Source organism: Barbus barbus (assembly GCF_936440315.1).
Source record: "Barbus barbus genome assembly, chromosome: 22".
Taxonomy (NCBI): domain Eukaryota; kingdom Metazoa; phylum Chordata; class Actinopteri; order Cypriniformes; family Cyprinidae; genus Barbus; species Barbus barbus.
Genome location: NC_136750.1, coordinates 30,106,258 through 30,120,961, shown reverse-complemented (window position 1 = coordinate 30,120,961; position 14,704 = coordinate 30,106,258). Strand labels below are relative to the sequence as shown.

The window sequence follows — 14,704 nt, the reverse complement described above, 5'->3', positions numbered from 1 at the left end:
GCAGTAACGGTAAAGGGACTATTGTAATGGGTAAATAAAATGTAAGCTAAAATCAGCTCAGATGAGTTAATGTGTGTTTCTTATAGCAGTTAAAATGTAGTTTTATTTTAGTGATTTTAACTTTTAGTTTAGTGATTGTTAATGCTTTAAAGAGCAATGTTAGATTGTAATGTTCTAATGCTATCTGTTCTAATTATAAAAGGTACGGTTGTTATAAAACCAAGGAGAAAGGCTGCATGGCTATGATAGTCTGTGAGAGAGTCAGTGGTAATATTGCATTCCTATTGGTCAGCGTTAGAGGAGCTCAGCTTAGCCTGACCTGCACCAGTGTAAGTAGCCACAGTGACTGAGGTTGATCTTTGTTAAATTTGCTTCATGGAACCATATCATTTGCCAGCGAGTCAGACTAACTGAAATAAGCCTGGCCTATTTGGCAAACTTGTTTTATGAAACAGGCCTCGAGGCGTTAGAAGTCAGAAGACACATAAGTTAATTTATGATTTGCTGTCTGTCTGAACCAAAGAAATAAAAGCGATCATATTTTTTCCATTGCATCGTATTGTACCGAATCGCATCGAAATCGAATCGCACTGCATCGTAATAGGGGTGAATCGTATCGCATCGCATCGCTAGCTGCTTCATATGTATCTTCAATGTATCGTATCGTTGGCTATGCATCGAGATGCGTATCGCATCAGCCTCAGTTATGGAGACGCACATCCCTAATATATATATATGTGTGTGTGTGTGTGTGTGTGTGGTTGTACATATACATATACAGTATATAGCTGTTGTTTTTTTGGTGTTTGGCTTAGTGTTATGTTAGAATTATCATTATACTCTTAACTCTTATACCTTTTGTTCATTAATATTTTGAATTGTTTTTAGCTTTATTTATTGTTTTGCATTTAAATGTTAAGTTTTGAAATTTTGTATGCTTTGTCATTTTTATTTAATTTCTTTATTTTTAAAATGTGTTTAGGTAGTATTTATAACATTTTAGCTTTTAGTTTTGGATCTGTTTTTAGTTGTTTCAATACTACAATTGATTGCTTCTGTTGTCCTCATTTGTAAGTCGCTTTGGATAAAAGCGTCTGCTAAATGACTAAATAATAATAATAATATGTTGCAATTCTGACTTTATAAGAATTGTGAGATGTAAACTCGCAATTGTGAGAAAAAAAGTCTGAATTGTGAGATACAAAGTCACAATAATCTTTTTTTATGTTTTATTCAGTGGTGGAAATGGGTTTTGATGCTTTGAGCCCTGTTACACAGCAGATGCTTTTTGTTTTTTTTTTGCTAAAAAACAAATGTGACCCTAGACCACAAAACCAGTCATTAGGGTCAATCTTTTGAAACTGAGATAATAATCTGAAATCTGAATAAATAGCTTTCCATTGATGTGTGGTTTGTTAGAAGAGGACAATATTTGGTCGGATTCCAGATTTTCAAATAGTTGTATCTCAGCCAAATATTGTCCTATCATAACAAACCATACATCAATGGAGAGATTATTTATTCAGCTTTCAGATGATGTATACATCTCAGTTTCAAAAAAATGACCCTTATGACTGGTTTTGTGGTCTAGGGTCACATATGCGTTTCTGATGCACAAAATGTACATTTATACTGATGAATTTGCAGAATAACAGATCAAACAATAGTTCATATGAGTGCAAGAAGAGACAGTCACCTTCGGGTTGAAGGCGAGTGTTTTGGGGTCATTGGGGTCGACCACGGACGGATACGGCTCAAAGATGATGCTTTTACGGGGCGACTCGAGAGCGGCACGACACATGGCCACCAGCAGGTCCACCACCTGAAGATGAACATCACACAACATTTACTCAACAAACTCTGAACCTCAGCACACAAGACGAATGAATGGAGCTCGTGACGCACCTCAGCGCCGGTGGCCACCTCCTCAGCCGCTCCGGACATCACTCCCAACGTGTAGAAGGAAAACACACACAGCTCTCTCGTGCAAACCGCGGGCTGGCGGGAAGAAACCGACCAATCAGAGCAAAGAACCCAGCTTTAGCCGTGAGCAACAGCTGACGCTCACCTTCAGCATGGATCCGTTCTGGAAGACGTGCTGCTCGTCACACACCACGCAGTATTCGTTCAGAGTGGGGATCCGCTGCTCAGAGTATTTCATTATCTAACGGAGGATAGACAGAGACGATCATCAGAAGAAACCCTGAGCTGATGGGATCCTCTGTCACAGGAAGATCAAAGAGAATCGCAGCGCAATAACAGAGAAAGTGGAGCGAATCATGAAGCTGTTGTGTAATATGATGATGATGATGATGAGTGAAACACACACACTGGAAACTGCATTAGGACGCTGACATTTTAATACGGCAGCATTGTTGAATTGGTTGACACATATTACAAAGAAGTTAATTAAATATTGTTCCAATTCTAGATGCTGATTGGTCAATCCAGTGTTCCAGTTGTGCTACAAATACACACGATACACACTACTGTGAGTTTGGGGACGGTAAGATTTTTTTAATGCTTCTGCTCACCAAGGCTGCATTTATTTGATCATAAATACTGTAAAAATTTGAAATATTATTACAATTTAAAATAGCTGTTCTCTTTGTGAATATGTGTTAAAATGTAATTTATTCCTGTGATCTAAGCTGTATTTTCACATCATTACCGCAGTCTTCAGTGTCACATGATCTTCAGAAATCATTATAATATACTGATTTACTGCTCAACAAACATTTCTGATTATTATCAATGTTGGAAACAGTTGTGCTGCACTATATTTTTGTGGAAATATTTCAGGATACACATATGAATAGCATTTATTTGAAACAGAAATCTTTTATAACATTATAAATGTCTTTACTGTCACTTTTGATCAATTTAATGCACCCATAATCTCTTAAAAAAAATCTTACTAACCCCAAACAGAAATGATGTAAAACAGCTACTATGTACATCACGTTTCACAAAATCACATTTGAATGACTGTGAATGTGTCCTAAATTTATCTGTGCTGCTAAGCAATAAGGTTTGTGTTATATAATGCTATATTGTGAATATTACTGAAACATCTTTCAGCTGTGGATATTCTTCACGCTATAGCACGGCCTCTTGAACCTTATTACTGTAATAACAGCACGGTTATGAAATAATCACAGGTTTACATGACATTTGCACATCACTCCACCATGTTCCTTTTGAACTAATAACTGCAGTTAAGCTAAATATTTCATAAGAGATATAAGAAACGAGAGCCTTTTAAGAATGAAACTCTGAAAAATATCTTAAGATAAACACATATACAAGTGGTCGAAATGGTCAAACAAAATGTGTGATTCCAGTTGTATCACCCTTGGTGTGAATTAATTTTCAATAATTTAGTGGACTGTTGCTTATTCTGTATTCTTATTCTTTGTATTTTTTATTTAATTTGATTTAATTTTTAATCTTTAAAATAAAGCTGTACATTTTTGGTAGGTGCTTTAATCCTATGCATAATAAACTTTGCTATTTTATCACCTTAAACGTGCATTAATTTAATAGACTGTTGCTTATTGCTTTTTATTTATTTCTAATTTAATGTATCAGGGTGTAATCCTCTGCGCCATTAATGTATATTTAAGTTTGTTGTATTTTATCACGTTAGGTGTGCATTAATTCTGGGGGGTTTTTTTTCATTCAAAATAAAGCTGTACATTTTTGGCAGGTGCTTTAATCCTCTGCGTCGTCATGATTATGACCTTTTACGAGATTTACGGTCTGTATTTAGCCTCACTAAGACGCTGTACTCGACATGAACGGATGTGATGTTGGGATGGGCATCATGGGAAAGGATGAAGTCGTGCGTGTCGCGGAGGCTGTAGTGTGACCGTACCTGCACCAGGAAGCCGTACTCCAGCGTGGGGATGTTCTTGCAGTGTCCGCCCGCCTGGGATGAGAAAAACAACTCAATCAGCTGGCGGGTGGTAATCTGCGCAGGGGCCCTGCCCGCCGGGACAGCCACAGTCTGATGGGTTAACGGAGACAAAGCATTATGGGAAAGATGCCAGCCAGCCGTGTTAGGCGAGGGGATGTCGGAGGGCAAAGAGGCTGAGGGTTGGGATGAGGGACTGTGCATCCATGTTTTATCTGGAGGCCCTAGTGAGGGGTCACGGGTATGGAGAAGCGGGGAGAGAGTGTTTGGAACAGAAAGCGTGCAGTCGGGGAAGACGGGATGCTGACCTGGCTGTTCGGAGGATAGCTAAACAGCTCCCCCTTGGGGTTCTTCATGGTACAGGAGATGGAGCGGTTCATAAGCCGGGTGACTCTGAGCTCGGGTACGTTCAGTTTGCCTTTCAACACTGTGTCCTGGATCAGGGGGAAACTGGGAGACCTGGAGCCAAGATGGAGGCCACAGCCAGCGGATGAGTTCACGCTGGAATTACCTTAATTATGCTTGCCGACTAGTAGAAAGCAGAACTTGTACTGCAAAAATGACTTCTTATTTAATGTTTCTGTCTGGTTTTTCAGTACAAACATCTAAACATTAGTAGCAAAATGATATAGGAGGCCAAGTCTTGTTTTGTAAAAAATGTATTTGATGTATAAAAAATGTAATTAAATAGGCTTTTGCTTAAAACTTGAAAAAATCACTGCCAATGGGGTCAGAAAAACAAAGGTGTTTTTCCCATTGAATTTAGTTTATTTTTCTGACCCCACCAGGATATGTTTTTTATTGTTTTAAGATTAAACTCCATTTTTATAAATTTTTAACAAAACAACTTGACTTAATATCTTTTATTATCTTGCTTCTCAAGTATATACAAGATCAAGTCTTGTTTTGTTAAACATGCATAAAAATTAAATGGACTTTTGCTTAAAACATGAAAAAATAAATTGTAATGGTGTCAGAAAATAAACTTGTTTTCCCATTAATTTTTTTATTTTTCTTACCCCACTGATAGATATCTTTTTTGTTTTAAGTTTAAACTCACTTTATTTATTTATTTTATTTTTTTACAAAACAAGACATAATATATTTTGTTGACTTGTTTACTTGATCTTTTATTAACTTGAGAAGCAAAATAATAAATATTGGCTTGTATTGTAAAAAATGCATCAAAATTAAATGAGTTTTTGCTTAAAACAAGAAAACAAAACAAATCTGCCAATGGGGTCAATAAAAATAATCTTAATAATCAATAAGAAAAATAATCTTGTTTTCCCTTTAAATTAGGTTTATTTTTCAGAGACACTGGCAGATACTCACTTATATGATTAAATATAATATAAAAATATTTTTTTTGTTTGTTTTTTTGTTAATAAAGCTCAACAGTCAGGCTCAGGAAGCAAAATCGTCATTCAAAATCTCCTTAAAATATATCTTAATTAATCTAAACCTTTCATTGCAGTCTTAACTGGTTATATGACAATGATAGCCCTCCTGTAGCTCAAACAGCATGGCAGTAGCAACACTGCATTGGTTTCAATTCCCAGTGAATGCTTGAATCGAAATAATACATATAGCTTGAATGCAAGTGTACACAACTATGTATAAAAGTGTTTGCCAAATGCATGAATGTAAATGTAAATATAATTTCTTATACGTGTGAATAAGTCATTTCAAAAACAAATCCTGTTTAATTGCAGAATTCCAGGTGAGGAACTTCACTACCCATAATCCTGTAGCCAAAGAAGATGAAAATATAATAAATCCTGCAGTGGATTTATGGAGCCTAACTAGGTAATTATATACTGCGAGTCAATATGGGACGGTGTAGCATTCCTTTACCTTTGTTGTTTTAATTTTATTCCTTTTCTTTTTGCTTGTACTGTTGTGATCATTCTGAAGTTGGTTGGTTTGGTTCATTGCTTCAAACTGATTATTGAAAAGTTCCCTATGGAGAAAATGAATGGAAAACACTTCCAGCCGATCACTGTTGAGCCCTATTTCAGATGCATCGACCACAATCAGATTGTTAGCATGAATGACGTGTGTTTTCAAATCAAACGATAAGGACGTACTTGGGAATCGGGGAGAAGATGCTCAATCCTGCACGAAATTTCTTGATGGTTCCTCCGGCTTTGAACCAGCTATGTCGTTTCTCCTGCTGGGCTTTGAGGAACTCATTACTGAGGTGCTTCCACTGCTGCGACGTGAACGTACTGAGGATCCTAGAAACACCAAAACAAGCTTCAGCTTCATTTTGACAGTCTTTCATTACAGTTTCTGTTCAATCAATCAATCAATGAAATAGAATGACTTATAATAAAACACACAACCATTGAAAAGTTTGGGGTCGGTAAGATTTTTTAAATACTTCTGCTCACCAAGGCTGCATTTATTTGATAAAAAACAATGTAAAAATGTTAAATAATATTATAATTTACAATAGCTGTTTTCTATGTGAATATGTCCTAAAATGTAATTTATTTCTGTGATGCGCAGCTGAATTTTCAGCATCATTACTCCAGTCTTCTTCAGAAATCATTCTAATATACTGATTTACTGCTCAAGAAACATTTCTGATTATTATTAATGTTGAAAACAGTTCTGCTGCACAATATTTATGTGGAAACGTGATACATTTTATTTTTCAGGATTCACAGATGAACAAAGTTCAAACACTGCAAAAAAGGCTTATCCTTAGTATTTTTGTCTTGTTTTTAGTCAAAATATCTAAAAATTCTTAAATTAAGATGCATTTATTAGATAAGCAAAATGACATAATATAATTGGTCTTGTTTCCAGGCAAGAAAACAAAACAACTAAATTAAGCGCATTTTGCTTAAAACGTGTAAAATTATCTGCCAGTGGGGTGAGTAAATATTCTTTAAAATATTCTTTATTTTACTATAGATAATTTTACTTATTTTAAGCAAAATGCACTTAATTTAGTTGTTTTTTTTTTGCCTGGAAACAAGACCAATTATCTTATGTAAGTTTGCTTATCTAGTAAATGCATCTTAATTTAAGAATGTTTAGATATTTTGACTAAAAACAAGACAAAAATACTAAGGATAAGCCTTTTTTGCAGTGAAAGAACAGCATTTATTTGAAAAATAATTATTTAATTGACTTTAATGTCACTTTTGATCAATTTAATGCAGCCTTGCTGAATAAATCGATTAGAATGACTCCATAAGGAACAATAAAAATGAGCAAATCTTTCTTTTAATTTAATATGATTGTCAGTGTGTTGACTTACTTCTTTAGTTGAAGGCCCAAACTGAAGCCTTCTTTATTGGACGGCTGAAACACGTCCACAGACGGTTCTGTAGGAATAAATGAAATAAAAGTACTGTAAAGTAAATAAAAGGCCTGCAAACACACAGAAATGCACACGTTTCTCACCTGGTCCATCCAGGTACTGCGAAAGAGAGAAACGGAGGCGTAAGACGATGGGCTCCGTTCGGATCACCTTCCATGCGGTCGCCACCTCCTCCTGCAAACACACAAATCACTTTATTCCCATTTCAACATCTGTTTATGAAGTTAAGTAGCTTGTATAGGAAGTGTGCGGTCTCACATCCAAGAAGCTGATGTTGATTTGCAGGTCGATGTCCACGTCATCGATGGTGCCGTACTCTCTGCAGGAAGAGCAGCACACTCAGAATGAAAGTGAATCGGGTGTGAATGCACAGATCCGAATCAGATGTGGAGCGAGGGTCGTTCTCACCTGACGGACACACCGCTGTCCGTGTAAATGTCTTTTACAGCCTCGATGTCAGCATCCAGCTGTGGGTGACGGTACAGGTCGGCTGCACAGCTCCCCTACAGGTGGACAGCGATATTACACAGTTTTACACATGACCCTGGAGCACAGAGCCAGTCATCAGTAGCACAGGTATATTTGTAGCAATAGCCAACAATACATTGTATGGCTCAAAATTATCCATTTTTCTTTTATGCCAAAAATCACTAGGATATTACAGTTTTTCTCAATTGCTTAAACACATTTCTTGAAATTATGCCTCTTTTTTGTGAAACTCTAAACACGAATCCATAACTCCTAACTCAGTTCCCCAAACTTCCTATATTCAGGTCAAAATGAAGCTCTCCACTCAAAACAACTCAATCTTGCTGAAAAACCAAACTTTGCTCTCAGACATGACACAAAAACAGTCAAACACACACACACACACACACACTACAACACAGTTTTACACACTGATGAGATCAATTCAAAACAATACTACAAAAACCAGTAATAAGTGTTGTACTCCCCAAATGTTTTATTCCTCAGTTTAACGTAGTGTAGAGTACAGTACAATAAAGCAAACAACAACAAAAGTAATTATTTTGCCCCAGTATCCCGTCTTTGGTCTGGGACGGGCCAAAGAACCTCTTCAACATCACAGGCTATACTGGCCCTGGCCAGGCAGCGCGGGTAAAATCCTCTCGCATGCCTGATGTCCTTGTGTCATTGTTCACAAACAAGATAAGCAACATGCTTAGTCATGTTGTCAATACAACAGTGCACTCTGTTACTGTAGTATTACCTGCTGTAAACTATGACAACAGTTTGGATGATAGTTACCGTACTGAAATCCAGAAGGCTGAACTTCTTATGTATGCCATATATCCATTTCAAAAGTACAAATGTACACATTACAGTATGTGGGATATTGATTGAAAAAGACTGGATATGATTCACAGTTACACTTTTACTAGTGGTCTGACCAAAAAAACTAAAAAAACACACACATTACAATGTCATTGTGACATAGGAAAATAAATATGTGCACAAAGGCAAAAATAAAATTGAGAAAGTCCACTGTCAGAATTTGTAACTCTTGTGTTGTCCTCTGTCTATATATGCTTTCCAATAGAAGGTTGATGAGATGTACCTTTGAGCTATTACAGAGAACTATAGAATACATTTGGAGCAACATGACAATAGTAAATGATAATGTAGGAAACTGCAGATAAATGTACATAATGTGCACAAGTGACTCGATGATGTGGAGCTTGAACAAGTAGTTTTGAGAATTTCATTTCTGATCTGAGAAATGCACCAAAGCCACTGAGAAAAACAGTTTACTTCACTTTTATGGCTAGAGGTGCACATAGTCAGTGGTTTGTTTCTGCACTGACATTCATTTGAGATTTAAACCCAAAAGGAAATATTTCCTACATGACAAGACAGTATACAAATGAAAATAAAGGCATTAAAGACACTATATGATGAAAAAGTTTAATTTGCTACAACAATCTTAACAGTATTTTGCTTCCTTACAAAATGTCTAAAGGTAAATTAAACCTGTCATATATCTTTAAAACTAAAACAATTGTACTAAACTAATGTAAGAAACTCACTGGAAAATGTTTTGAGGTCTGAAGTGTTTTACCTGAATCCCGTACAGAAACTGCTCCGGTTCATTCTCTCCATCCGATTCTTCATCCGTCCAGCACTGGCCTTTAATATCCTGAAGAAAACAGACGCAGTGCTATTTTACTAGCGTTTATAGTATTTATTTATTTTATTTTACTTTATTTTTAGTTTTCATTTGAATTTTAGTTGACGTTTTAATAGTTTTTTTAATTATGTGCTTTTTTGTTTGTTTGTTTTTTACTATTTATATTTAACTTTTTTATTTCAGTTTTAGTTTCAGTAATTTTAGTACTTCAACCTAAACTCATTTATTTCAGTTAGTTGCCAAGGCAACATTTCTCATTTTTATTTTTGTATGTTTTTCATCTAATATTTAGATTTGAACTTTATTTCAGCTTTATTTCAATTAATGAAGACCATTTTTAATAGTTTTTGCACATTTATTCTGGATAATTATTATTTTCACTGAACACACAGCGCTGATAATCACTTTAATAGTTCATTATTTTGGTAACCCACCAGACGGCTGATTTAATCTTAATTTAAAGACATTGATAATTAATAGTTTCAGATTCATATAACAACTGCTAAATGCAAAATGACCGTCTGAGACCAGAATCCCACAAATTCAAAAAGAATATGCATATAAATATTGATTCCCTTTTCAGAAAATGCAACATTTCTTCATGTTCAAGTTAAATCTATAATTTTAGTTTTAGTGTTTAGAGTAGAGTACAGTACCATAGTCAATGCACTGCAGAAACATTAGGAATAAATGTGTTATATTAATGTGACCATCTGTAATCACTGTCAAATTAGGCTTTTCTTTCTTCAGTGACTGTGAGAAGAGTTTGACTCAATTCTGACTGATTATCAATAATAATCATTTTAATCATAAAGCGGCTCTCACATCACATTCACAGGCAACAATACAGTATAAAAGATCAAAAACAATAAAAATAAAATAAATTCAAGTACATCAATAGAATAAAATCAAGAAAAATTAAAGAATTAAACATCCAAAATACACAGAAATAAACTAAATGGATTAAACTTATAAACAAATGTAAAAATATGACTTTTAAATAATTTCATGAAACAACTTAAGGTTGGGGTTCTTGAAAGAAAAACAGCTCATGCACAATTACAATAACATTGAATAAACTTTTCCAATTAATGCGCTCATTTTACTGCAAATCGAATGCCAAATTTCCAATTGACTCCTATGGGATGGTAACAGTAACCGAGGGGGGTGGAGCTTAGCCGAAGGTCAAATAAAGAGTTAGATTTGTGTGAATCTCCCATCTGTCATTCCTCAGCTGAACGCAGGCCGTGTCTGATGGTGTTTGTGTGTGTAATGAAGTGTGAACACTCACCATTGGCTCCGGTGTTCACAGACGCGTTTCTGACAGGATGAAGCTTTTCTGATCCATTTCAGCTCAAACCGCAAAACAACAGGCACTCTGGGACGACGGGAGACGACTTCAGTAAAATGAGCTCTTTGCTTTCTGGGGGAAAATACACAGATTACTAGACAGATCATTTATCAAAACCACAGAGAGCTTTCCATTTAACTCAATAACCAGTTACCAAAGAGAAATGACAAATTATTGTGCACCTGCAGATTTATGCATCTCAAGAGAGACAATAAAATAAATCACTGTAATATCTGCAATCATAAAGATTATATATTTGTAATAATGAAAAAAAGCTGTGCTTATTGCTGTTTGCAAGTATCACTGCCACTAATAAACTTAATATCTTCATCTGCTGGATGATAAAACAAGTGAAAAAAAAAACAACTCACATATGAACATTGACGCAAGAAAAGTTATTGTAATATTACTATTTTAGTCCCACTTCAAAATCTTGTGCATCATGTTACTTGCCATTTCTATATCTTTGTAATTAACGGTGAAATTTACCAGCAATTTCTGAGTGAAAATTGTTTCTGCACCAATTTTTTCATTGAGTGTGTGTGTATATTTATTTATATTATATATATATATATATATATATATATATATATATATATATATATATATATATATATATATATATTACCATTAAAAATAATGAGAATTACAAATAAACTTTACAAAAGAGACTCTTTTTACTTAAACCCTCTTAGAAATAACCCTAGCAACCATTCAGAACACCCTAGCAACTGCACAGCAATGCATAACGAACCTCCCAGAACTCTTCTGCAACCAGGCAGCATCAATCTCACATTGTGACCTTTGTACGGTTAAACATCGCTGACATTTTCTCACATGAAAGATTCTAGTGTCATATTTGTGAGCGTGCAGATGACCTACAGCATCCAGTCCTGAAGACCTACAGAAACAGAGGCGCCTTTCTGTCTCTGGTTTCACTTCAGCGCAGCCGTTTAAAATAATGTTCTGTTCTTTCTCCTCCATCTCGCCACTGTGTATCCTAGCAACAACACCTTCTGTCTGTGTCACTGTTTCGTGTGTGTGTGTGTGTGTGTGTGTGTGTGTCTGTGGGCACAAATTTACAGAAGCAAATTCCCAAGTAGTCCTGTAAGTCATATCTGATAAATACTGACAAAACACACCACATGGACGTCACAAAACCTGCCAAGAACATGCACGGCTTTTATTTCTCCCTAAATTCAAAAGATAAAAATAAAACAATATATATTCTGCATTAAAATATCGCCTTTAGGAGCATTGTGATTTTTGTGCATTGTGAAATTATTTTTTAAATAGATTTTCAGTGTATTTTTACTTTAATACATTACAATAATAAGAGTCTAAGGATGAAAAATGATAAACATATATGTCTAAGTTATAAATAAAACAGATTATTGGAGCATGTTTTACAAGAAAATACTATTTTAGTCTTTCAACTTCAGATTTTCATATTTAATTCCATGTGTTAGTTGCAGTTTCTTTGTAATCAATCGAGTGAAAACTACACCAATTTCTTTTCATTGAAGGATTTACTTTCGTTTGCATTGTGATGTTATTTTTACATTCATATTGAATTATTTTTTATGTATTTTTACGTTAATGCATTAAAATACTGTATTACAATAATGAGATTCTACAATTAAAAATAATAATTTTGTAATTTATAGTTTTAAAATTAATAGTTACTTTATTTTTTCTACATCTGTTGTAATTATTTTATATTACATATTTTTAAATTATGTTTATGTAAAGCACATTGAATTACCATTTTGCATGAAATGTATACTATATAAATAAACTTGCTTGCAAATTACAAATAAAATTCTAAATGAAAACATCTGGATACATTACAGAACATTTTTGGAGGAATAATAACTAATTTCAAACTTAATTTGAAATCAGAAATATAATTTTGTAAACTATAAAATTGTAAACTATACAACAAAGACATTTAGATCAGGTCTAAAACATCTGTAAAATCCAAAAGCTTTCCTCTTTTCTTCAAAAAACAGACATTTTGTTGTTATAAGGAGTCACAGTTTCTGTTTCCACCACCGTCTTTGCATGTCTTTATATTAATGTATAATACACGTCTTTGTGAATATCATCACTCTAATGGATGCATTCATGCCAAGCCTGCATGAAATCAGTCAGATGTTTGATGCAAAAACTAACATACTGATATCTAGAGAGCAAATTTAAAGACAACAAATAAGATGCACACAATTACCTGGAATTTTATATAACATGTTCACTAACAAATATGTGGCTCTCAGCAGATTTTAGATGGAAATACACTTCTGTTAATCATGCACTGAATGATTTATGGCCGATATATTAGTCTAATCATCACATTCGACAGCATCCATCTGCTCGAATCCCCCGTGTGTCCTCAAACACCCATAATGCTCCGCTGGAGCCGCCACATACCGATGCATCCCAAAAACACAGACGGCCAGCATCCACGACACCCCCTCCCCCACATCCAGCTCACCTTCAGCGAGGATGGAGCGACCGCCAGACGGCTGCTTCTCCTCCGACACGACACACAGCGGATGAACAGCACAACGCATACAGAAACACAGCACCAAACCATCCAAAACGGCAGAATTACTGTGCACTAGCAGCGCTCATCCATACTAACGCTCCCTCTCCGGCTCTCTCTGTGTGTTTATCTATTGCAGATCTCCTCTGTTCCAGTGCTGTCTTCTTTTTTGCCTGACAACACAGTGAACTGAGCATGCTCAGTGAGAGCCAGCAGAGTTAGTCATGTGACCTACAGCTGACGAGAGAGAGAGAGAGAGATGCAATGCATTTGCCTGGATTATCAGAAAAAAGATCAAACCCACCATATTCAAGAGCAACAGTATATTCTTAATGTCTTTTTAATATTTAATTTGATCTTATTACATTGCTGGCATCTTTTTTGTAAGTAAATCATTCCAAATGATGACTTTGAATTTGAAAACTGAAACTGAGGGAGAAAGAAAGAAAGAGCGCAATGAAGAGAATAAAGCAACATCTGCGTCGTGATGGTGCATTGGCCAATGGCATTGTGCTATTATTATCAGCCGAGCCTATTTTTGTCTCTCTGTGTTTTTATGATTGTGGATTGAGCAGAACACAAAGACGTTTGTATAAATGCATGTGGTCTTTACGTCAGCTCTGGTCTGTGGTGTGACGGCCTCAGCCATTACTATACTAATCAGAGTTTACCCTGCTTACCTCGTTAAGAGCCTCGCTGTTCACAATGACCTCCAGAGAGAGAGAGAGAGATAAGCCATTATCCAGCTTGTCCTCGGCTACGTGACTCACGTCTCTGAGAGAGACACAGCACTGTCTCATTTCCTGCCGTCCTGTAAAGAAGACACTTGCATTAATTATTCAGAAACACTTAAAATAGCAAATGCCTATTTTAGAAGCAACGAGTAAAGCAGACTCCACATCTTCACCAGTGTGGTTTAAACCTAGCTTAGTATGACAAATCTGTGCTGTTATTGTTAATTAATACTAAAACTATTAAAAATATTTTTCGGTATTGGAAAAAAAATAATTCAAAAATAAATAAATGAAATATTAGATGAAAAAACCTAAACTTATGAAATTTAAATTTGAGAACAAAATTGAGAAATGTTGCACTAATAGGTACTAAAATGACCAAAACTAAATCTGAAATAAAAATCATTTAAAGCTATACAGAAATATATTTTTTAAAAACCTAATAAAAATGACAAAGCACACAAAATTATTAAAACTTAAATTAAAATTAAAAAGAAAACTGAAAATAAAAAATCAAACAATAATTTAAAATATTCATAAATACTATATTAGTATATAATTAATAATAATAACACTGCTGAAATCACTGAAATAAAATAAAATATAAAAAACTAAAACTTTATTTCAGCCAGATGCCAAGGCAACAGCTCTCATTTACATTTAGTTTAACTT

At 35.0% G+C, this 14,704-nt stretch overlaps 1 protein-coding gene across 4 annotated transcripts in view; it reads right to left on the bottom strand.

Annotated features, from left to right (window-relative positions):
- LOC306888421 (protein mono-ADP-ribosyltransferase PARP6) overlaps window positions 1-14,704 on the bottom strand; it is a 38,582-nt gene that overhangs the window by 20,569 nt on the left and 3,309 nt on the right. The window contains exons 4-16 of one of the 4 annotated variants that reach the window (XR_013785746.1): window positions 13,979-14,109; window positions 10,694-10,825; window positions 9,334-9,411; window positions 7,662-7,756; window positions 7,512-7,572; window positions 7,337-7,427; window positions 7,191-7,257; window positions 6,007-6,156; window positions 4,225-4,375; window positions 3,878-4,009; window positions 2,069-2,164; window positions 1,906-1,998; window positions 1,697-1,822 (exon numbers count right to left, since the gene is read on the bottom strand). Coding sequence is in view for 2 of the 4 variants with exons in the window: in XM_079446698.1 (XP_079302824.1) it covers window positions 1,697-1,822; window positions 1,906-1,998; window positions 2,069-2,164; window positions 3,878-4,009; window positions 4,225-4,375; window positions 6,007-6,156; window positions 7,191-7,257; window positions 7,337-7,427; window positions 7,512-7,572; window positions 7,662-7,756; window positions 9,334-9,411; window positions 10,694-10,696 (1,143 nt within the window). In the remaining 2 variants the exon portion in view is untranslated. Of the gene's footprint in view, window positions 1-1,696; window positions 1,823-1,905; window positions 1,999-2,068; window positions 2,165-3,877; window positions 4,010-4,224; window positions 4,376-6,006; window positions 6,157-7,190; window positions 7,258-7,336; window positions 7,428-7,511; window positions 7,573-7,661; window positions 7,757-9,333; window positions 9,412-10,693; window positions 10,826-13,247; window positions 13,490-13,978; window positions 14,110-14,704 lie in introns of those variants that run through there. The other 3 variants (XR_013785747.1, XM_079446699.1, XM_079446698.1) reach the window with 3 other exon arrangements.